The 24,082-nt window shown below is 43.8% G+C and overlaps 1 protein-coding gene across 2 annotated transcripts; it reads left to right on the top strand.

Moving 5' to 3' along the window:
• The first annotated feature begins 298 nt into the window (after positions 1–298).
• On the top strand, positions 299–22,577 carry RFWD3 (ring finger and WD repeat domain 3). 2 transcript variants are annotated; one of them, XM_039558501.1, is made up of 13 exons: positions 299–337; positions 2,563–2,950; positions 4,341–4,576; positions 6,275–6,360; positions 6,456–6,653; positions 8,752–8,843; positions 10,936–11,050; positions 15,673–15,901; positions 17,080–17,230; positions 19,410–19,586; positions 20,398–20,612; positions 20,867–21,084; positions 21,713–22,577. In XM_039558501.1, the coding sequence occupies exons 2-13, from the start codon at positions 2,565–2,567 to the stop codon at positions 21,854–21,856; spliced, it is 2,247 nt and encodes a 748-aa protein (XP_039414435.1). In that variant the 5' UTR covers positions 299–337; positions 2,563–2,564; the 3' UTR covers positions 21,857–22,577. The 2 variants fall into 2 exon arrangements, with proteins under 2 accessions (XP_039414435.1, XP_010394967.1); XM_010396665.4 differs by lacking the exon at positions 299–337 and adding an exon at positions 371–1,470.
• The last annotated feature ends 1,505 nt before the right edge of the window (positions 22,578–24,082 follow it).

Here is a 24,082-nt window from a genome sequence, read left to right as displayed (position 1 = left end):
GAACTTGCGTTCCCGCTCTTTTCGCCCCGCGGCGTCTCCTCCAATAAAAACTCGCCCCGCCCACTCTTGTCCCGCCCTAAGGCCGTCAGGGGCCTCGTTGCCCAATCAGACGGCCTCCCCGGAGGCACTTTGACCAATCAGAGCAGGCCCTACCTCCCTGCTTCTCGCCCGGTCACACCCAGTTCCGTTGAACAGACGGACAGAGCGACTGGCCAATGAGAAGGCGGGAACGGCTCCGACCCACCCAATGGCAGCAGGCGCGGAGGTCGTGGCCAGCCAATAGGGCGGCGGGGGCGGGGCGGCGCGGCGCTCGAGCGGGCGGCTGGGCCCCGTGGAGGTGAGAGGGGGTGGTGGGGCCAGGGCGGGTCGCTCTGGGCCGGTACCGGGCTGGGACCCCCGGCACAGCTCGATCCCCTATGGCCCGAGCCGAGTCCCCCAGCACGGCTCGTTCCTCCCGAGCGCTCGGGCTGCCTGCGGCTGCCGAAGGAGGTGTATCCCGCTCTCATGCCTTTTTTTTCGGCGGGTTCGTAGTTAAAGTATGCGAGCTCTATGAAAAAGCCGGCAGAGAACCCCCTCTTGTGGAGTGCGTGTTTCGTTTGGGTCGTGTTCGGGGGGCGGGTGTTAATTTCGTGCTAAAGCAGGTACGGCAGAACCCCTGCGGGCGGTGCGGAGCGGGGCCTGGGTGCCCTCCGAAAGGGGAAACTGCAGCTTCAGCCTTCAGCCCTCGGGTGCGAGCCCTGAGGCTGCCAGCCAAGCTCTGCCTTCTGGAAGTGCTCGGAATTCCTCATTTGGGCCCAGGAAGCCCGTTTGTGGAGACCCTCCGTCTGCGGGCACTTCCCGGGGCTGCCTGGTAGGCAGCTGGCTGGCTGGAGGAAGCACTGCTCCTTTGACCAGATTCCAAGATTTAACCGTGAAAATGCCAGTATTGACGTTTTTATAAATCTCACAGTTAAAGTAGGCACTGGAACATGTTGCCCAGGGAAGCTGTGGATGTCCCAATCCTGGAAGTGCTCCAGGCCAGGCTGGATAAGGCCTTGAGCCGCCTGGTCTAGTGGGAGGGGTCCCTGCCCATGGCAGGGGGGGTTGGGATTGTATCCTTAACCAATCTCTTCCAACCCCTTAACGTCATGATTCTAGGTATGGTGAAAATAAAGGGTTTATTATGTGTATAGGTGGCAGTTCTCTCATGAACATAATGCTAGAGATGCAGTACTTGATTGTTGAATATTGTTATGTCTTGGCCATGCAGCTTTTCTGGTGGGAGGTGGTAACATCTATTTCTTGCCTAGCTTAGGCTGAATTGTTAATTAGGATAAGAATGATGAAATTACTCATAAGTTAGAATTTCTTAAAAGGTCTATAAAAATATCTGAGCTTTAGTACATCCTCCTTTATTAATACTTGTGTACATTTTTTAGCTACTTTTTCTACTACAACCAGCCTTCGGTCTGTTTGTACAGCCCTAGCTGGGTAAGTGTTGGTGTGTGCTTTGGGCTTCTAAATAGTGCTAGAGGTCTGCAATTCTCAATGCCTTCCAGGTTTATGATTGCCTAAGTACTTTTTGGAGAATGTGAATGACTTCCAGTAGCTTGCAGAATTTAATCCACACACCTCTTCGAATAAAGGACTTTTGTGAGTTTTTGGTGCATCTATCCATTCAATTAATAAAATAATCTTGAACTTTTTTGTGTTGTAAGAAGTGTAACTAAAGTGCTCTTAATTTGGTGGCTGACAGCAGCATAAGAATTAATAATACACAAACTATTGTCTCCTGTTTTTCTTCAAACTCTAAGATAGTACTCATGTTCAGGTGGTAACCTGAAATCCATATGCCAAAGATGTAGAAGGGCAACCATCCTTAATAATATATTTGCAGTTTTATTCCAAATTTCATGTTTATCCAGTCTTGGGCTGAATGTGGATCCACAAATGCTGATGCTGCAGATAACTTCGTACCAATAGTGTCTCAGTCATGTGTTCTGCTGTCATGCCTTTTCTGGGTTTGCCTGGTGTTGGTAAATACCTGAAGGCTGTTCAGTGAGCTCTGGGTAAGGGTCACAGTGATCTCTTATGATAAGGGAATTTTATTTGAACAAACTTGAACGTCAGCTCACCTCCTGAGAGCAGCGCAGCAAAGGACTGTGTCATAGAGCTTGTTTCTGGCTGTATCTGTCAGTGCTTGTGCACTGCTGCTTACCAGGGAGTCTCTCAGATATTTCCTACTGTTCTTCAAGATCCATGTGAATTTACTTGGCAAGTAAATGATGCCAGCAAGAAAACATTAACTTTATGTACTCATCCACATGCTTATTTAAGTTGATTTTGCAATGTGCCTCTGGTGCTAGCTGCTGTCGAGCCAAAGACTTTGAGCCCAGGACTCTGGGAGGGTGCTCCCAGCTCACATATGTGTATTGACTTGTGGCTAAGCTCTGCTGCAAAGGACAAATTTTCTCTTGACTCTGAATTCTAAAAGCTTTTGTAGTCACTGAGTGCGATACTTGGTTCTTGCTACCATCAGGCTACACTTACAAGTAAATCCTAGTTTTCTTCAAATCTTTGCAGAAATGGCTCAAGAAGAGATGGAAGTTGATCTCCAGCCAGTGGCTGGTTACTCGGTGGAGACCCTCCGGACACTTGCCCCAGAGCCCTCTGGTCATGCAGTGCTCTTGTCCCATGTTCCCGTGCTGGGTGAAGGAGAAGGAGGCAGCACTGCAGCCCTTCCTGCTGATGATGCTGTTGTCACACCCAATGCTGGTACAACAAGGGAAGCAGCAGCAGAGCCTGACCCACCGCCGAGTCCTGCCGTGGCCCCCAGTGAGCTGCAGAGGCTGCAAGGGGCGTTTGATCTGTACCAACCACTGCCTGTGCCACAGCTCACACAGCATCCACAAGTGAGGAGAGCTCGCAGGCAGCAGAGAATTGGTGATTCCCAGAGGACAATCAGTGCCAGGTAAAGCAGAAGGGAAATTGGGTCTGAACTGCCCTCTGATTGGGTCCAGCGCCAGTTCAAAACTGCCTTGCTTCCTGGCTTACAGTGCCCAGCCCAGGTGTGTGGCTGGGGCCAAATCCAGGGTACCTCGCCTACCTTTTAAGCTAAGTAATAGCACAGCAACTTCTGGTGTCTTCTGTGCCCTTGTTAAGTGAATCCCCCTGTTTCATGTGTTGGCAGGGGTGGTGTTGACTTCTGAGCCCTTCTACATTTTGAATTTTGCTTGCAGAGCTTCTGCTGCTACTGTTCCCTCTGCGCAGCCAGATTCCTGTCCATGATTCCTGCAGCAGTGCTGACTCTTGGCAGTTCCAGCCAGCATTTAGCTCAGTGGAGCTTGTGCTCTGATTTGCATTTCACCTTTGATTTGAGGACTGCCTGATTACATTTTCTGGTGACAGTTGCTGTAGAAACTTTCACAAACATACAAACTGATATTTTTCTGTAGGGTTTTTTTGGTTGGTTTTTTGTTTTTGTGGTTGTTTTTTTTTTTAACTTTCAGATAAAATAAAAAATCCTGTCTATTTAATACCATTTGTGATGGGATTAAAAGGGAGTGAGTGGGGATGTTCTCCAGCCAGAAAGAAATCCCAATTTCTAGTTTATTTGGGTTTTGTCTCATCTTTCTAGCTTTTGTACATGCCAAGGGTGAAATTATAATTAGCTGAAGCATTTCTTTTAAATTAAGTGAGACCAAGAGCTCCTCTCCTCCGAATTGATTAAACACCACTGTGTTATTTGCCCTCCAATTGCCTGTGAAGGTCACTGTAGTTGTGAGGGCTGGAAGGCAACCCAAGAAAGTCTTTTGAATCTGAAGGATAATTGAGATAATAGCTGAACTGATGGGGGGAGAGGGGAGGATGTTTCTATCTAGGGATGAAGTTCCTAGAAGAAAAGAAGAGGGAAAGTAGAAAGACTAGACACAAAGTAGTCAATGTGCATTTCGTAGTACCGGTGGCTCCAGAAACCAGAGCTGAGTTAGGGTTGGAGAGACAGATTAGGAGTTTCCTTAGGCTTAATAGTGAATGACACTACTTTGCTTTTCTCCTCTCCAACCCCACCATCCCCTTCTTCCCCCAAAAAAGGCAGTATCATTGTTGTAATGAGAAGATTTTCTTTGAACTGAGTGAAATGAATTGTTGCTGATCCTGCTGATTGTTCACTGTTGCTCACAAAGTGGGCTATCCTATGTGACTGCCTCCCTACCAGAGAAGGCCTGACTTGATAACTGTGACATCTTCCTGCTGCAGTCAAAGCCTGGGAATTTTCCTGTAAACATTCATGGAGAAACATGCTGAAACTTTAGCTTACCTGAAATGACTGTAGCTTTTGTTTCTTGCTTTTCTGGACTCAGGGCAGCATTGGACCATTACTTTCAACTCAGCAGGACCCAAGAGCCAGCTGCAGGACCAGTTCCACACCTGGAGCCCCCCCGTATTGCGAGGGACACCCAGGAACAGCGCCCAGACGAGATAGTAGAAGTGAGTGACTCTGACAGCAGCACTTCGGAGGAGGAGGAGGAAGCAGTGGAGGCAGCAGCACCACTGTTGCCATCAGCCCAGGAGACACCTCCAGCAGCGAGCTCAGGAGGTTTGTGCAGTATTGGAGCTGTGTAGAGACTGATTTCAGACACTTTTCTTGCTGTTTGAAAACTCAGCAGGGAAATCCTTTTGAGCTTCACAACAGACAGTGCTCAGAGATCTTTGTGCCCACAGCTGACAGGAGCAGGCTGCTGCCACACGGCTTCCTGGCAAGCAGCTCCTAAGAGCAGCAGCAGCAATGGGTGATTGCTACCATAATGTTAAATAATGTTTTGCTGTTTGCAGATTGCTACATGTTCTGAACATTTCCAGGATTATTTGTAACTTGAATTTAGAGATTGCTTGCCATCTTTCCGATGTTACATATTATCAAGGAGCGTTATTGAAGGCATCAGGTCACAATTTGAACATCAGTAAGTGCTTTCGGAGAAGGATTGATTCAGTATTTTTAAATTATTTGAGATTTCAATCTTCTTCAGTTTAACTTTCATTCCTGTAACTTGTGACTCTTAGCTGAGGAGATGGAGGTACTTTTTGTTTTTCTTTCCTCATCTCTTTCTGTCGCACAATTCTTTATCTAAACTCGCGTTCACAGGCTGAAACACACTTCAGTGACATTGTTTGTGATGAACATACACAGTTTGTCACATGTAAGAGTGACAAATAGTTAACTTGCTAGTCAAGGTTATTGATGCCCAGAGAATACAAGAACAAGGATATCTTTTTACTTCAGTCTCTGAGGAATGTCCTTATGATTTACTCTCTGCCCTCAGTTTTGGTTTGGATTGGCCAGCCTACCTCATTACCCTTTTTTAAAAGGGTATGTCTGTGAGGTGTCTTTTGAACAGGTCTATTCTGCTTGCTCTGGGCTAGTTTTACATGTGACAGGAGCTCAAGCTGTTAAGTGCTGTATATTGTTGTATGAACATATGCTCTCTGTTGGATTTTCTGGAATTCCCTTGTTTATATAAGCCAGTGGCTCCTCTTAGAACCACAGATGGTGGAAACTTTATTGACATTAGCCAGGGTTAGGTAATACTTCCACTGGATGGAAAGTATCTGCATAGATTACTAAATGTGACTAATAACTCTTGTTTTGTCAGGAGTTAGAGAGGAGTCAGTGATTTCTGCACCTTTTTTACTATGCTAGTGATGGTGATCCCCATGTAGCAATTCAGTGTGCCTGTGCCTCCAGCAGATGGGCTGACAGAAGCCCACCACAAAAACATAGGGAGAATACCAGTAGAATTGATAGTTCAGACAATTACCAGCTGGAAAGCTGCTGAAGTCAGAGTGAATGGACAGCCAGCATGCGGGAAATGCTTTCTTGGCACATGAAATATGCATGCTTAGATCCCTTGGCAAAGCAACTTCTGCATATTGGTGTCTGTCTTTCTCAGGGCATAATGATGCAGGGATATAACCTTACATCAGCCTAACTATAGATCAGGTCTGTTTGTTTTGTGCAGGTCAGAAAATTCTGATAACAATTTCTGTCCTTAAAAGACCTCTTCTTTTTCAGAAATTCTGTTGCTTTTCATAAAAGAAAACGTAAAATTCTTTGGCACTACTGTCAATGTATAGAAGGCCTTACACACAGACTGTGTCCAGGGCACTGATCTGAAGCTCTTTATGTAACCTGTGCTGTGTCACTACTTAACCTGTGCCCTGATGATTTCAGATCAAAGCAGGAAAACTCCTTTTTCCCTCATTATGAATCAGTTCATTTAAGCAATGCTTTTTTTAGTTTCCAGCCAGGTCCAAGCAGAGCCACCTCAAGTTTCTGCAGAGCATGAAAGTCTTGAAGATGAAGCTGAAGTCCAGAAAAAGCAAGTAAGGTGAACTAAATGCTTTTGGAGACAGATTATATATGATAAAGGCTGCATTTTCTAAAGCAGTTGTGTTGGTTTTTTAATTTTTAATTCTAGACAACTCCAGAAAAGAATCTGGGACCATCAGTTCCTGTTGCAGCTCTGGATGAGGAGGAAGGAGATACCTGTGCAATCTGCTTTGAGCAGTGGACCAATGCTGGGGACCACCGTCTGTCAGCGCTGCGGTGTGGACACCTCTTTGGCTACACATGCATTGAGAGGTGGCTCAAGGGACAGGCAGGGAAGTGCCCTCAGGTAAAATGGGTGTTTATGTGCACTGGAAAGCACTTAAAGCACTTACTATGGGTGCCTAACTTGTGCCTCAGAAGTAATAAACCCCACCATTATTTTGATGTTATTAGGCCAGTAACAACTAGCAGTACTTTAAAGGATAGGTTATGACTTGGATCTTCTCCCAAGTAGAGTATTTGTGAGTAGCAGATGCAAAAGTTTGAGTTGAAGTGCTAAACTTAGAAATGGTTTCAGAATGCCCCACTCTAGTCCTGGAGAGAACCACCTGGAATGGAAATAGCAGATGGATTCCTAGAAGCAATTAACTAAGCATAAAGAATACGTTATTGGACAAGAAATCTGTCTGAGAGCTGTTTTGGAACCACAGAATGGTTAGGGTTGGAAAGGACCCTAAAGATCATCTAATTTAGTTTTCAGTTGATTAATCTTCTGTTTTGAACTGTATCTGCTTTCGTAGCCTTTAAGAGGACCAGGTTGTTTAGGAAGCTTGCAGAGAACGAACTGAGAACCAAGTGCCGTCCTTTAATGTCCATTTGCAAGTGGTAAATCAGCTTTTGAAGGTTTTCTTTCCAGCTTTCTTTCCATGGTTAACTGATCTTCTTCGATGAGGTCTACACTTCTCTGTGATGTGTTCCCATTCCTTATTCCTTTTCTCCATGAAGGAATGTTGACCAAAAATAGGTCAACGAGTACCTTGTAAATAGGATTCAGTACTGCTGCTTTCTGAGTTGGTGGCTGGAAGCCCAGGGTTTCTTTGGCTTTGTCATTTTGAGAGCTTCCATGTTCTTGCTTGACTTTGCAGGATTCCCTCCTCTCAACAAGAAACTTCCTCTTGAAGTGTGCTATGACTAAACCTAAAGAATCCTTGTTGCCATAGCAAAGCCCCAAAGTTGATTTTTCTTACCCCTGTCAATTCTGTGTAAGCTTTTCTTCCCCCACTTCAGGCCCAGAATTCTGAGAGACCTGCTTGGCACCTTTACTCTTTGGAATTTTGTGACTGCTTTCTTCTTGAACACTAACATCTCAAGCGTTGCTTGCTCTCTCTTTCTCTTCCATTGATATAAATACTAAAAAGTTCCTGGGAGAACTTGCCCTGGAGAGATCCTTGAAGCTGAATCATCTTCCCTTCATTTTCAGTCTCTGTCCTTTACAACTGGGCGTTCTCTGGTTGAATAGGATGGAGTTGCTGTGCATGGTCTGTATACTAAGTGGCTTGAGTTACTGTGAAATTGCAGCATTCCTGATCCTGCCAGTGGTAGCTGCTGGCTGCTAGGAAAGCTGTCTTAGCCATTTATTGTTTTGCAAGGCAGCTCTTTATAGAGGGAGGGAGGCTGTCTGCTCTGAAACTACTGCTTGTGATATCTTTGTGCTCCTAAGTAATAGAGAAGTCTGCATTTGAAGCACACACAGTAATTAAATGTTTAGCAGAGGTTACTCGATCTGAGTATTCAGTGCCTCTTTTCTCATCAACAAAGAATATTTGCAAAACAATAAACTTGGAAGAAATTATGGCATCTGCAAGTTCTAACTTGCCTTCTTTTTAAGGTGAAGATAAAGTACTAAATGGTTGCAGCTAGATGCACAAAATTATTGACATATTTGACTCCCTGTGTGTCACAGAAATCAGTGAGATGTCAATGTTTCATACAACATTGGAACACTTCTATGGATTTGGGCCTGTAGAATTTGATAAAAGGAATATAGCACAGAAGTAATAGTTGGGAGTAAACTCAGGGGTTCCTAAATCCTTGTCTGTTGGCCAAGCAGCAAGTCTTGGTATTCTCAAACCCGAGGTTGGGCTGGTGTTTTGTTTCAGATCTTGTTTTCCCTTCTTTGTCTGATTTGGGGTTTTTTGTCCCTGGAACGTACCTGACTGTGCTGCCTTGCTGGTGCATTAGCAGAATACATTTAGTGGGAAGCAAGGAGATGGATTATTAAAGGTACAATAGGATATGCAACTTAAACTGTTGTTGTAGCCCTGGTTAGAGCTCTGGTGTCTGTATGAGGGAGCATCATGCAAACAATACCTAGGGACTCACAGGGATGCATAGTTTGCATAGTTAAATTCCTGTAGATGAACTGAGCTTGTGTTTGATTTCAGTGCAATAAGAAGGCCAAGCGTTCCGACATCGTGATCCTGTACGCCCGCGCATTGAAAGCGCTGGATACCAGTGAGCAGGAGCGCATGCGGAGGTATGGAGTCTCCATGGAAAGGCACCTGGCACTGAAAGCTGCACTCTGGCTTCTACTTCATGCTTTCATTTCCTGTATTACCTAAAGCAATTTGTTTATTCCCATGGGGTGTATCAGGAGTGTAGCTGACTTAAAGAACCAAGGCCTTGCTGTGTTGCACGTTTTAATTTTCTTTTGGAACAGAATTCTTGAGTTTGCATTTTGTAGCCCTGAAACAGCAAAAGCTATTTTGTGCTGTATCCTGAAATGTTGTCATGGGAGAACATGCAGAGTTGATGCCAAAAAGCTGTATATTGCTAATTCATCATTAGATAGGAAAAGCAAGGCATAGTTAGGAATGCAAGGAGGGTGAATAGCTGACCTTTTCTACCATCTTTTCTGCATGCATTAAACAGAGCAATACCTCATATGAATCACTTTCCATCTTGCTTTGTCAAACTCTTCATGTAGCTTTACTTGCAAAAGGTCAGCAAGCATTACTATGACTCCACTTCCCTTTCCCACTTAAATGTAGACTTTGTACTGAAATAAGGAAAAGCAGGTATGAAAATGGGGACTCATTTATTTTCAGTAAGATGCTGTCACAGATACTATTCTGGAATTAAAAGGCTGCAGATATCTGAGTTCTTCTGAGTCTTGTGTTGAATAGAATTTAATTGAGGTTTCTTCACCTGTCTACAACTATACCACTGTTCTTTCAAGGCAGTCTTTCAACAGAAACCTCGCTATCCTGGTAATTATAGATCAGAAATGATTGAGGAGTAACAGTCATGAAGGGAAGAATCTCCCTTCTCTCCAGATTGCCACAGCCTGATGTGTTTGAAGTGTGCCTTTAGAAGGGTCATGCTTCTTTTACTGGATTAACACAAAAATAAATGATATATAACATGGTTTTCAGAAGCACAGAAGGCATTTGGTGTGTAAATCTTATCTCTCATGGAGAGGGGGTTGTCTGACTTAGCCCTTCCCCACTAGCCCTGCCCCTCCTCTCTGCCTCCTGTTTTTGTTGTAAGGCAGGGAGCGGTGACTGCCTGTGAGTCCATGGAGCTGCTGGCAGTGGCTGCCTTGTGGCACAGAGCCACGAATGGAGCGCAGATGTGTGTGTGCATGCATCAGTATTGTTTGCACGTAGTCTTGAATTAGGTATAAGATCATGAGGTTTGTCACATTCAGAAAAACTCACCAGCCTCCAGGCTCTGGGTACTTATATAAAGAATGTGTTTCTGGTGGTTAAGTAGGCATTTCACCTGTTTGTTCTGCAGGGAAAAAAAATCACATGAAAAAGCTATGAGGAAATGACAGAATTCTGTGCTTTGGAACACGCAAGGCTAGGTCTGTGCATTTGCAAAATACTTAGGCAAGCTAGAGCTCCCTGCATATGAACGACAGAAATAACTGGAATATTGCAGTACGGAATGCAGTGGGCAACACAGACCAAGTGTACAGCTAATTTTAAGGAGTGTTGGTGTTTCTTTCCCCACTTTAGCTATTCATTCATGTAAACCTGTATGAAAGAGAAATAAATTCAAGTAACTTACCAAAAGTGCTGCTGCTACATGGTGTATATGCACTTCTGGGCTTAAGGTGAGGTAGTAAATGTGGCCTCTTTATGGGCATTCACAGAGAATTTATCTGTATTATTTTTTCTGGTACAGATATATTTTCCTGAAATACAAGATTAGCTACTGGTAGTAGAGACAAGCTTGAAGATCTTGCTGTATATAGTTATGCTATGATGTGCTGTGTTACTGACACAGTGTATTACATGGACATTGATGGTATAGGATTTGCTGAAGTGTTTCTGTAGGGGAAAGAAAATTGATTTCTCTTTCACTCTACTAAATTAATCCTTTTGGAGAGGGTGAGGAGAAAGTCTGTTGGAACAATACTTGAGTGAGTCATTCAGAACAATTGCATAACTCAATATCTCAAGGTGAATGTGTTGGGTTAGTGCAATACCAGGTTTTCTGTTACTTGTGGATTTTCCTGAACAGGGCTGGTGGTATGAAGTCAGAGGGCAGGAATTGACAGCCCAGAAAAGCATCTTAGATAATACCTCGTCCTAAGGATTGCTTTTCTCTCCTTCCTCCAGCTCTTTAGAAAAGGAGCAAATGTTGCGGAGACAGGCAGAGCTGGAATCTGCACAGAGCCGTCTCCAGCTCCAGGTTCTGACAGATGAATGCAGCAAACTCCGCAAGCAAGTTCAGGTGAGTCTCATGCTACAAATGCACAGAGGACTTCTTTCTCTTCAACCTGCCTTTTCCATGTTCCCTTAGAGGAGAGAAGACAGGATTCCAGTTTTAACAATCAGCAAGATTTAGTAATCTCAATTGGTGAATCATTCCAAGCTGATAAAAACATCCTGCGCTGGAATATTCATGTGTGCTACAAAAACACTGACTTTTTTTGTGCTTTTATTACTTAATTGAAGTTGCAGCCCAGCAGTAGAGTTGCTTGGCTGCCAATGTTGCAGGTTCCTCCTCAGGTTTTGTGGTGCCTAGAAAGGCATGGTAATAAAAACTAGACTTACTCTCCTCATCTTTCTTGTAGTTGCATCAAAACAAGCTTTGGAAATCTCTGTAGTAAACCTGTAATACAACCTATTATCACTAGTTAGTCAAGAGGCTTTGAGAATTTGTGAAGAGGCATGACTACTTGCAAAATCAAAAGAATAACAAAAATCCTTAGGGATTTGAATTTTTTGGAAGGTTAGTCAACATTCCCATTTAGCACCCTCTGGTACCCTGGGACCTGGCCTGTCAATACAGGAGGCTTTATACATGGGCTGAGCAGCTGCTGAGAGGCACCTCTTAGAACACAAATTACTGACTATAAATGATGGGTTGTTAAATTACTGCTTCCTTCTGCCTTATGCAATATTGAGATATTTTGTAACCCATCCCAGCTGCTTTTGCAGGATTCCTATAAATTATGGACTCTGCCAGTGCTTCCAGCTGTGAATAAGGGGGTGTATTCCACCAGTGCTAGGTTTTCCAAGAGCCTGTTTCATTGCCGGTTTGCTACTTTTTGTTATGTGAGGCAGATTATATCCTCTCACTGTCTAGCAGCCTGCTTTATTTTATGCTTTTCTTTGTTCCTGGATGTTTTTTTATAGTCTTGGCTATTCATATCTGTACATTAAACAACATCCTCTTTGCTGAAGTCTTCCTGTGTGACATAAGATAAAGCTTTATAAATTTCCTGAATTCCTGCATGAAGCCATATGCTCATCATCACTAATAAGAAAATTGGTCCACTTCAAACTTTGGCTTAAGAAAAATGCAAATAAGATGAAACTGCAGGTCCATAATGTTTTCCTGCAATTCATTTGGTGTTAAATGATGGAGTGTCCAGTCTAACTGAATTGAAGTCACACGTTATAAAGATTAAGTACCCCATGTTCTTTAAGCTCTGTTTCAGTATTTATACTGCATTCATCATTGTGCTGTAGTGGTTAATGCAAATGCTGGAAGCAATTTTAAGGTGCTTGTTTATACTATGAATAAACTGAAAGTAAAAGAATATACTGGGGAGCAAAAAAAGTCAGCAGGAAGTCTGCAATAAGTCTTTAACTTGTTTGATTATATTTTGAGCAGATGCCTAATGAGTTCCTTGTTTTATGAGAAGCTGGATAGTAAAGTAACTATTTGCATAGAAGCATTTAGTTTGGGAGGTTTCTAGCCCAGCCCTGTTTGGGTGACTGCAGTGTCGCATTGGGTTGTTCAGGGTTTTTTGTTGCTAGTGCTCTTGAGCTGTGCCCAGCAGCAGTCACAGCACTAGTTATGACCTTTTTTAGGTTTGTATGCTTTTTTCCATGCTCTTACCCATTAACGGTCTTGTTCATTGTACTTCGTTATTGAAGTATGTAATGTTATTGAGACTATGAAATTGATGGTTTTCGAGTCTTTAGCTATATGAAAATACATGAGAAAAGGAACTTGAAGTTGAGGAGAGCTCTGGAAGAAAGCCCTCAGGAGCAGGGGCTGTGCTGAGCTGTGTTCTGCCCACCACAGGAGGTTCAGGCTTGTCTTTTGGAACCAGTGCTGCTGACACCTTACTTTTACCTAATGTTTTTCCTTTAGGAGCAAAAAGAACTTGGGAATGAGATGTGAGCTACTGCAGTACTCCTCCTGAATCTGCCAGCATTTTCAGTAAAAGTAGCTAATGATAAGCAAACCATCTCTGCCTTCTGATCAGCTGGGGTAGGAGATTTGATTTTTGCACATAGGAAGAAGTAGCTCTGTTTGGGTATGGAGCAGGAAAAGGAGGACTGGCAGGGAAATTACGGGAGAGTGCCTGCTGCTGTGGAGAAGAAAGCAAATGTAATTGTGAGCCTTGCAGAGATCAGTTTATATTGCTTGATGTAATGGACAAGCTTTTTTAAAATAGAATTTTCAGAGCATCCAAAACAAATTGAATGGCAAAATATCAATACAAACTTGTGTATCCAAGGCCTCTAGAAAAAATATTAGGCTAATTGTTTTATTGTATCAAAATTGTTCATCTTTGTGATCTCTGTGTTCACCTCCAGTTGATGTCTGGGGAAGTGAAAGCTGGTATTTCCTTGCTGCTGTTTGTAGTGAAGCCAGTTAAAAATGCTCCATGTCCTTTAGCCTGAATTTGAACCCGATCCCCAAAGGGAGGTGCAAGGTGGAATGTCTGCAGTGCTGCACCACAGCTTGAGGTTGTCGTGTCCTGTGTTTCTCTATTAAAGGCAGTGCTGGGGCTCTGCAGTGCGAGGTGGCAGGTGTGGCTTCTCTAAGAGCTCTGTGGGAAACAGCCAGAGAATGACACTCATTGTTACCTGCCTTTGTCTTGAAAGCTTCATATGAGCTATTAGGGCTGTAACCTAATACTCAAAACTGTTCTGAATATATTGTAGCTGGTGGTTTTCCTATTCATTGTGCTCTTCTGCTTCTCCTGCATGCTCCTCAGGAAGACTTTTGCTGTATAGCCCATTCTTTCCCCCCAGTGTGACTGTGTTCATTCATCACTGCAAAGGCAAGCTGAAATCTAGGGACAGTCATAGCATGTGCAGAGAGAGGAGTCTGCTCTCAAGGCCTTTAGTTGACACCAGCCATCAGGAAAACTCTGCAAAGCATCTTAAAGGAAAGTATAGGCTTTTCCATAATGAACAGAACGTTCTGTTGAGCACAATTAGTGGAATTTGTCTGCAGCACAATGTTTTTAATCACCTTGCTAATGTGTCTCCAGTAAGACTTCCTGGTTCTGCTGGATTTGTCCATTGTGTTTAAATGTAAACATTGTACTAACAGTCCTTGCGATTTTAATTGCCTGGTTTCTTTTTTAATAACTTGTGTGAAAGTTGAATGTTGAGTGCAGGTGACAAGGAGAGTTTTGTAAGGTCCCCAGAGCAACAAATAATTTTAATCACTTCTGATCCCCAGTCATAGTCTCCTCCCCTCACCTTTTAGAAATAATGAGTTTATTAAAATTTTCATTAAAAGTTACTTTCTTCTAAGTTACCTGTGTTTTTGCTGACTGCTTACTCTAAGCCTGAAGCTACAGCTTTCATCATAAGCATCCTGACAACCCTCACACCCCTTCTTCCTTGCCCAGGTTGTTTTGTCTTTTCTTGCTCTAATGGGATCATCTGGAGTCTTCAACTTCCTTTTTTTTTTTTTTTTTTTTGTTTTTATATTCCCTTGGGACATTTGGAATGTGCTTGATGCCAAACAGATCAGACCTCTGTAAAGTGTCAGAACTGCTCTCCTCTTGAGCAGCTTCCAGAAGTTATAGGTCTTGATAACTATTAATGTAGAGCTTGAACTTTGGTCTCTCCTCTTTGAAAACTGCTGCCTTTGCTTCGATGCGGGTTAAGTGGTGGTGGCTGGTTCACTATTGAGGCCGACTTGCAATTACTGATATATTCATAGTATCATTCTTGTGACCCTTAATTGTTTAAAGATTACATAGTGTTTGAAGGAGAACCTGCATTGCTCTGACAACAGAAAGCAAGTAGCAATTTTCCTTCAGCAGCTTTCCTCTTAAATATCCTTGAGATCCTGTACTGTCTGGTTTTGACCTTGGATTGCAAGATGGTCAAAATGCTTTTTGGGAAGGGACACCTCTAGTTGACTCACAATATGCTGGTGCCACTACCTGCATTCCCACCTCACACCCCTGATAATCTCAGCAGAAAAAGGAATTCAAGGAATATCTTGTTCCTCATAGAAGCTGTTCTTGTCTGTGCCTTTGCTGAGTATCCTTGAGCGTTCATCAACTGAGCTGGAGGAAGAGAGGGGAGGAGGTGGTAGAAAACAGGACTGGAGCTCTTGAGAGTCGTGTCGTTCCTGGAATTTGCTGCACAGGGTTTACAAGAACAGGGTCATCATCATTAAATAGACTGACTTGTTTCCTGCAACGCCCTTTATGTTGAATCTTGGGCTTTTATTTTTTTATGGGGTATTCTGGAAATTCTGGAAAATGGTTTTAATTGACTTTCTCTTGAGGTTTAGCGGCACATAATACTTGGCAGTTCATTCTCTTCTAAACAGCATTGATCTGGTAATAATTGTTACTGGCTTTTATGTGTTGCCCAAGAGTCCTCTCTTTCACAGGGTGTAATACATACAATAACAGACTTTGAGTACATTCTGCCAGAATTTACACAGCATTTGAATGCTTGTGTTGCACGCTGTCGTAGGCCATTTACTTAAAAATGTAATACTTCAGGAACAGCATGGAAATGGGACTGTATTTCCCTCTTTTATCTGAGAACAAGTACAGTTGGAACACCTGAAGCAGAGAGTGCAGAAGGTTACACTGCTGGTGATGCATTAAAGCTCTTTGGGTTTTTTCTTTGCAGGAGCTGAAGGCTCTGGTGTCCCAGTACAATGTGAGCGCTTCGCAGCAACCTGGCAGCTCCCGCACCTGCCTCCCAGGCAGCCTCCCCTCCAGCCAAAGCCAGCGCAAGTACCACTTGGAAAAGGTTTTTTTGGTGTCTCAGACTGGGAACTGCAGAGTAATGGCATACTGTGACTCACTGAGTTGTCTTGTGGTATCCCAGCCTTCTCCACAATCTACTTTTATTCCTGGTAATTAAGCAAGTCAACATTTGGGGGTTCATAAGTAAAAGTTAATGTAATTTCTACTTTGTCCCTGCTCCCTGCTTCTCTGCTTGGCCTTTACATGTGCCTTGTAAACTGAGAATACTTGTAAGGCTCCCCATAGTTCATCTGGCCCCTGCATCGGTAGCTTCTGTCTAGCAAAGGAGCTTGTTTTCCCTGGCACTTCTATGGCAGAATCCCACCAGAGGGTTTCCACTCTCCTGCTGGAATGCCACATGCACCTTTGGTAATCCTTGCAAATGTGGAACTTCTGCAAGAAGGGGCTAGGCAGTGGGGCCTTCAGAGAAGCTTCCAGTGGTTAACTGAGAAACATTGCTTCCCAAATTGTAGGTGGATTGATGCACATGCAGCTGATTTGTCAGTACCCTTAAAAAAAAAACAAACAAAAAAACCTCAACCAAAAGCAGACTCCTTTCAATGTGAATGCTTAAAGCACTGTTTCCTAATGAGGAAATAGGAAGCCAAGAAGGCACGGACAGCCCTGGTTTTGTCTCATTGTTATGTCCAGGGGCCAGTGACCTGACATCTGGACCAGTGCCAGTGGCTTTTTCAGTGCAATAGATGTGGCATTAGAAGTCTGAGAGCAGTTATTTGCAAAGTGCTTTCTGACTGATGAAACTTACTTTATTCGGTTAATGGGTTTGAGGTTAATGTCCCTTATCTAGGCATAAAAAAGTGGTTTTCCGCATTTAACTGGTCTCATTTTTCTGGTATTTGTAGCCAGGGACTGAATCTCTGAATGGAGGCTTTGTGGTGACTCTTGTAGCACACAGGTTAAGTTCACCTGTAACTATTCTTTGCTGTGATGCTTGTTCTCTTAAATAGCCATGTAATCCTGCTCTGTGTGGCTTTATCTGGGCAAGAGTGCCTTTGAAGAAGCTGGGCTAAAGAGCAACAGGCCTTGTAACAAGAATTGTAACACTGGTACTGAATTTGCTCTTGCTGGCTCAGATCCTTAAGGATTTTGCCTTGTTGCCATTTGAATTAAAGAATGATTTGTGGCAGTTCTTATCCAGAACAGCAAATAACTTACATCGTCATCCCACCACAGGCTTCAATGCAGACTTTGTAGTTCTGGCACAGAATAGCAAGTTCTATGCATATGCTGCTTTGCAATAATCTACTTTACCCTTCTTCCATGGCAGGTTGTGGTGTTAAGATGATGAGCTTGGCCAACCTGAAGAGCAGTCAGTACATCCCCATCCACAGTAAACAGATTCGGGGCCTGGCTTTCGGCACTCGAGCAGATGGTTTGCTGCTCTCTGCTGCCCTGGACAGCACTCTTAAACTCACCAGGTGAGCCCTGCTGCCTGTCCCTGCAGGGTTTGGCCGTGTGCAAGAGGTTGGGTTGGATTTTATTCTGATTTCTGGTTTCTATTCTGCTTTCTGAAAGATGCTGCAAAGATGAGATCAGGTCTGCATAGTCTTCCTGCATGTGGGAACTAGCAGAGGGAAGGGCTTATTGATGCTTTTGCATCTTTGAGGTGGAGGTGTCATGGAGCAACCTCTCTCTGGCAGTTATCCCATGGAAAACAAGTAATTCAGCACAGATTGGCCAATTCTGTTGAGAATAAATGTAACATATAGACATGACATTTACTGTCCACTTGGGTTTCTGTTACTGCAGGGAAATGTGAAGCGTGGGAACTTGTACATAAAGCAGAAATAAGGGGTGGTTAGGCTGGGCTCTTCCTTCCTTGCAGTGATGTTGGTTTCTCCGATTTTAAACTTCTTGCAGATCATGGAATTCATCTGGGGTATGAAATGCATAAACAGCATTGTTGAGCATATATTAGAGGCTCTCTAGAGCTAGCAGAGACTTAAAGCAGCAGGTTGGAGACTAATTATGCAGAGACTGGGAGAAAAATGTGTCCGGTCCTGTTAGAATTTACAGCTTATGAGTGTGTGTTCTTGCTGCTCTGCTGCTCTTCAGTCTTAATCTTACAGTGCTTCAAAACTTTATTGGCTGATTGATTCTTACTGAGTTATATTAACATCTCTGTGCAATTTGTCTGTTAGTATTGGGTTAGGCAAGATAAGTGTCTGTTGTTTGACTAATTAGTCTCAATTCTTTCCTACAAGTGAAGCAATGAAGAGAACTTAATCCTGCAACAAAAATGTACAGAATGTTGCTTTCCTGTAACCATGTTGAAACGTTTGCTAGACTAGTTAAAAGTAAACAAAACTGTCTCTGATGCTCAAGTCAAGATGTCAGACTTCTAACTAATTAGGCTGATAATTCTTTTCATGGTTTAATCTGAAGAGTGAGCAGACACTGCAACAAGGAACCAGGCACTTCCATATCTGCCTCTTACTGCCTGGCTGGCTGCATCAGAGCTTGTGATCCTCTTGCTTTTGTGCTTGAACCCAGAATGTCTTGGAGTTAGGTGTTTGCCTCAACAGCATCTTCATACTTTGTTCAGTTTCCCTCTGAAAGAATAGTCCTTCTTTGGACATCTTTCTTCTCTAGTTACTCATTCCACAGTCATCCTCCCCAAAAGAATTATCCAAGATGTCTTTATGTCTCCTGCTCTGGCTTGCAGTTGTTTAAAAGAGCACTGTGAGTTTGTTTTGGTTTTTGGGGGTTTTTTTCGTCCTTTTGTTTTGACCCAGTCACTGCTCTGATGTCAAACTCCCTGTTTCACCAGCTAGGTCTTTGTAGTTGTTGCCCTTACACTTACCTGGGAGCAATTACTTGTTTCTCTGGAGCATTATCACTTTCCCCAGGGAGAAGCACATGTGTTACAAAGGATATCTGGAGTTACTTTGATAAGCGCAGTCTTCTGTCTCTTGCTGTTCTCAGTGTGCAAATGCATGTTGACAATGCTGCCCTTTGCAAATACGTCCTGATCTGATACCAACTTCATCTGCTTTTTGGGCTGCGCCCATCTGTGGACTCCCCTCTTCTTTAGAAACCTGATTTGTAGAAGGAAGAATTAATATTATAAACGTGCTTTTAACTGTCCTCATCCCACTCACTGTCTCACTCTTGCTTAAATTGGATTCTTTTGAGGCGTAAATACTGTTCCTCTTGTGTAAAAAGAGGGGAAATAATTAATGAGAGATGTAATCTGAAGAGATGAGCCCTATGATCTCAGGAATATGTGGTATTACGGGATTACACCAGAGTTGCTTCTCCTAATTGTTTCCAGAAAAGTAACTTACCTTTCTCTTGCCAGTAAGGCAGATGAGACCCTGCTGTGGGATTTCCTCTCCCAGTCTCCAAAGATCAAGCTGGAAAAAGAAGCATTGGCCTGGAAGAATTATAAATCACTTGACAATATCCAAGGGATTATTCTGTTTGGGTTTTTAGATTCATGCCTGGAGTAAAGGAGGAGTTAATTGAGAATTCCATCGAAAGAGAGATGCTTTTGACTGAAGACTTTAAAAAGCTAGATTAGCTTACTTTAACTATGCTGTTTTCTCATCAGTAGATGCTTGTGCAACTGGCCAACACTTTGCTTTTCTTCTGCAGCTTGGCAACAAACACTGTGGTACAGACATACAATGCTGGTCGTCCTGTGTGGAGCTGCTGCTGGTGTCTCGATGACACAAACTATGTCTATGCTGGATTGGTCAATGGCTCTATCATGATATATGATCTGAGAGACACAAACTCTCATGTCCAAGAACTGGTCCCTCAAAAGTCCAGGTATGGCAGAAGGATTTGTCATTCCTCTCAACTAATATACATCAAGTTAAACAGAGCTTTTTCCATAAATCACAGAATCACACAATCACCAGGTTGGAAGAGACCTTCAAGATCACCGAGTCCAACCCATGCCCTAACACCACCTCAACTAAACCATGGCACTGAGTGCCACATCCAGTCTTTTTTTAAACACATCCAGGGATGGTGACTCCACCACCTCCCCGGGCAGATGATTCCAGAACTTTATCACTCTTTCAGTAAAATCATGCAACAATTGCAATTGTTTAAATTGTATTATGTGACTCTCTTATTCAAAAATTCACATTTAGCACAAATGTGAGAAGTCTCTCATAAAGTTGTATCGTGTATATATATAACTTATGCATCTGCCAAACACTTGTGCTCTTTTTAAGGCACACAAGGGTCAGAAGTAGATCCACTGGTGCAGCATAAACAGAAGAGCTGAATTTGTTTTGGAGCTGGGTTTAGTATTTAATTTTGAAAGGACAAATCACAAAGAGGTGTGAAATTCTGATGCTTCTGTTTCTTACACTCTGGGAATCAAACACTGATTGTGCTCATCTGATGTGTGCTGTCTGGTGCTTCTGTAAAACATAAGGCTCAGTAGTTAAGTTGAATTTAATTTATACTTGACACATTCATTGGGACTCCTTGCTTGAAGGACCATCCTCACAGCCTGCTTAGGCCCTTTCTTTGCTATGCACTTGGAGAACTGGAGCTCTGCAGCAGCGAGCAGGATACCAGCAGAGCTGCAGCTGACAGCACTGACTCTTGCCAATGACCCTTCCAGGTGCCCCATGGTATCGCTGTCCTACCTGCCCCGGATGGCCTCAGCGTCACTGCCTTATGGCGGAATATTGGCTGGGACCTTGGAAGGAGCCTGCTTTTGGGAACAGAAAGCTGGCAACTCTTACCGGCCTCATCACCTGCCCCTGGAACCCGGAGGCTGCATCGATCTCCAAACAGAGATCAACACACGGCACTGCCTGGCCACGTACAGGCCTGGTACGTACTGGGGTGTGTCTGCAGGGCTCTTCCCACTGCTTCTCACTGTGCTGGGCTGAGCTCAGCAACAGCTGTGGTGCTGTGGGCACTGCAGAAACACAGCACCTGCTCTTACTAGAGCAGTGAGCATCTGCACGTAGATAAAAACTGGTGGTGGGCAAAAGGAGGCAGCTGCAGGGTGGTGCTGCTTGTATTCCCACAGCCTATCTGTGAGTACATTTTTCAAAAGTTACCTTTTTATTTCTACTGCACAGGTAAAAATAACCCGTGTGTGCGTTGTGTGATGATGGAACTGACTTGCAGCCCACTGACAGAGGCCTCTGAAGATGTGGTGTGTTCTTCTAACCCGGTTCAGACTTTCAGTGCCGGGCCCACTTGCAAGTTGCTGACCAAAAATGCCATTTTTCAGAGCCCGGAGGATGACGGGAGTGTCTTTGTGTGTGCTGGTGATGAGGCATCCAATTCTGCTCTGGTATGTCTTGCTCCTTTCCTTGTGGTGTAAGGGTTTATTGCAGTTCTTAGGAGAGGAGCCTTATCAGTCACAGCATAGGTGTGATTTGGTGGGAATTGTCTTGTCATGCACATTGCCCCTGTGCTAGCTGGTCTGTTGTACTGCTGTGGCAGGTGTAACTTCTGATAGCATGGGATTCCAAGTCTTAGCCAAGGCCTGTGGTCCCCATCCATCAAAGGGCACGCAGGCAGTGAGCCCCTGTTGTCCCCCAGGGGAATGTGGTTGGGCACAGTGGCAGAACTGGGCCCTCTGAGTGGTGTAAGAGACTCGGTGGGATAGCTAGCGTGGTAAGTGCTGTGGGAGAAGGATGCAGGCTTTTTAGGAATGATGGGGAAGAGGAGGAGAAGGGTTGCCCTTTGTATAAAAAAGCAGCCCAAATGCAGAAGATGGACAACAGGCTGCATGAGAGCTCATGAGTGGGGTCAAAGTGGGTGGTCAGGGTGGCATTGTGCTGCAAGTCTGCTTGAAGACCAGTCAAGCAGGGTGTGGAAGTAGAGAAAGGGTCCTCTGACTAAACTGAGGACATCTTTTCTGGAGAGAGGAAGGTCTCTTCTGGCTCAGTCCTTGACCTTGTCTGTCCCTCCCACAGCTCTGGGATGCTGGAAGTGGTTCCTTGCTGCAGAAGCTGCCAGCTGACCTGCCTGTGCTGGATATCTGCCCCTTGGAGGTGAACCAAACTCACCTCTTGGCTACTCTGACAGAGAAGATGGTGAATATCTACAAGTGGCAGTGAGCTGTCCCTACGCTTGCCACAGACTGTCCACATATGCTGCTGATAACCCTACACAACTGCTCAGTCCTGCACTTGCTGCTTACAGGAGACAGGATCCATTACAGCACCTTTCTGGCAGTGGAGAGGAACTGGGATGTGCTGGTGCCCAGAGCAATTCCTTTATTTTTCTGTATTCCTCTTTAGCCCTGCCCTTATTTCTTCTTTTGTCAATTTTTTTTTACTCGAACTCCACAAGCTGCCTCAGCACAGCACTAATTCCTGGAGTGTCTCCAGTGTGTGTTGCTGCACTTTTTTTTCCACTGTGAATACAGCACAGGGACTTTCAAATCTCTGCTACAAATGAATAAAATAAGAGGAGCTTGAAGACCTGAGACTCCCACTGCACTTTCTTGTGGAATCCTGCTGTGATTACCGGGTGATGAAAAGGCATCTCGTAGCATTGCTGATAGGCAGTGTGAAGGCAAGTGCACTGCTGTGGGGAATGTGCTCCCAATGTTCTATTGAAGGTCTAGGGTCAGTTGGCAGTTATTCCCTAACAAGGATGGATCCTGTTTTGGGGCCATGGAGAGAACAGGCTTAGAAAATCTAGAGAGAACCTTTTTCCTTTGTGGTTTTTTTCCATGAGCATATAATTTGCACTGTAATTCCTTAATTCTCTGCTTTCTTTCCTGTCTCTCCTTCCTGCTTTACCTGCAAGCAAACTTGGACAGTTTGGTTGTGGAAAATGAAAATAGTCCTGGAGAAGTACAGGTAAAGGAGAGGGAGATGATTCTTGTACGGCTGGCTGCTGCAGCCCAGTGTTCTTTCTTAAAGACAGGAATGTAGTGAAAGAGCCAGTACATTGGAAAAGAATGCTGGCTGCTTTTGTAGTTTGGCGATAGGGGAGTTTGCTTTTTTCTGTTTTGAGGAACTAGTGGAAGCTCAGGGACTTAATCAGCTTGTTTTTACTGACCATTTGCCTTGTTAAATCACAGTTTCCAGCTCACAACTGGTCACAGAGAGCTTGCAGTTGTGTTTATGTGAGTGTGCTGCAGCCACTGGTTTGTGTAAATGTGAGCCCCTGGGGGGGGATCACAGCTCGGGGATGTGTGTGGGCAGGTGGGCTTGTGGCACCTTACTGTAAATACTCTGAGGGCTGGGGCGTTCATCTCCAGGTCAGGTCATGGAGCGGGACTTCAGTTCCATTTTATGTGTAACAAAGTCAAACTTGCAAGGATGTTGGAAGCTGCAAGACAAGTTAAGTTCCCTGTGCTGGAAGGTTATCCCTTGGCACACCTCTGCCTCTGGACATGGTGAGCAGCAGCTGTCCTATTCGGATTGAGTGTGCCACCACTTCAATTGCCAGGATAATTTTATTTTCTGAAGTTTGGGGCTTGCACAATGTGATCCTGTTTGTCTTAAACGGGCCTGAGAAGATCTCGACTTAACTTTATATTTTTCTGTATAGTATTTTGTTCCTGTATTTTTATACTGTAAAAATAAAATGTTTATAATTATCAAATATAACTGGTGCTGCTGTACTTTGAAAATAGGTCTCAGTGCCATTGACTACATGTCTTATGAACATTACCAAGGGTTCCCTTATGCAGGTGAGGTTTCTCTTGCTTTGTATTACTTCCAGGTCACACTGAGCTTCAGGCTAAAATAATGAAGGTGTTTAGTGAATGAGTCCTCGCTGAACCATCCTGATCTGACCAGGTGAGGGCAACAGAAAGGGTTGAGCAAGGTCAGGCTACATGCCTGGGACATCTTTTAAATGAAAATAACTCACTGACATGAGAATTTTTGGAATTTTAACAATGATCAGGAACTAAGGGTTGGTAGAATGTCATTGTGAGAAGGTCTCTGGTAACAGCTAAACCAGAAGGAGCAGGATGCTCTCTGCCATATTAGTACAATGAGCTTATTGTTCTCAGCTATTTTGAGGCACCATTTATGTTCTGTCAACTCAAACCCCATCTTACCACAAGAAATTTGGAAAGTTTTAAACATACACAGGAAAAAGAATCAAAATGTTTTGATTTTGATTTTCTAGGCAGTCCTTTGATTTTCTGGGTAACACTTGTTTTCTACTTTATTCCACCATATAGGAATAAGAGATACAAACATAAGTGCTATTAAAATAATGGAAGATGACACTTTCAGGTTCTCAGTTTTCAAACAGAGAGTATCAGAAAATGTTCAAAGATAAGTGAGGAAACCTTGTAACACTGTCCTACTCCCAAG

This window comes from Corvus cornix, chromosome 11, assembly GCF_000738735.6.
Source record: "Corvus cornix cornix isolate S_Up_H32 chromosome 11, ASM73873v5, whole genome shotgun sequence".
Taxonomy (NCBI): Eukaryota; Metazoa; Chordata; class Aves; order Passeriformes; family Corvidae; genus Corvus; species Corvus cornix.
Note: the sequence above shows the minus strand (reverse complement) of the source record. Positions and strands in the feature narration are given on the sequence as shown.

Coding starts and splice junctions, on each gene's coding strand:
- RFWD3 (XM_039558501.1), top strand. CDS start 2,565: ATGGCTCAAGAAGAGATGGAAGTTGATCTCCAGCCAGTGGCTGGTTAC. Junction 2,951..4,340: donor CAGAGGACAATCAGTGCCAG/GTAAAGCAGAAG, acceptor TTCTGGACTCAG/GGCAGCATTGGACCATTACT. Junction 11,051..15,672: donor AACTCCGCAAGCAAGTTCAG/GTGAGTCTCATG, acceptor TTTTCTTTGCAG/GAGCTGAAGGCTCTGGTGTC.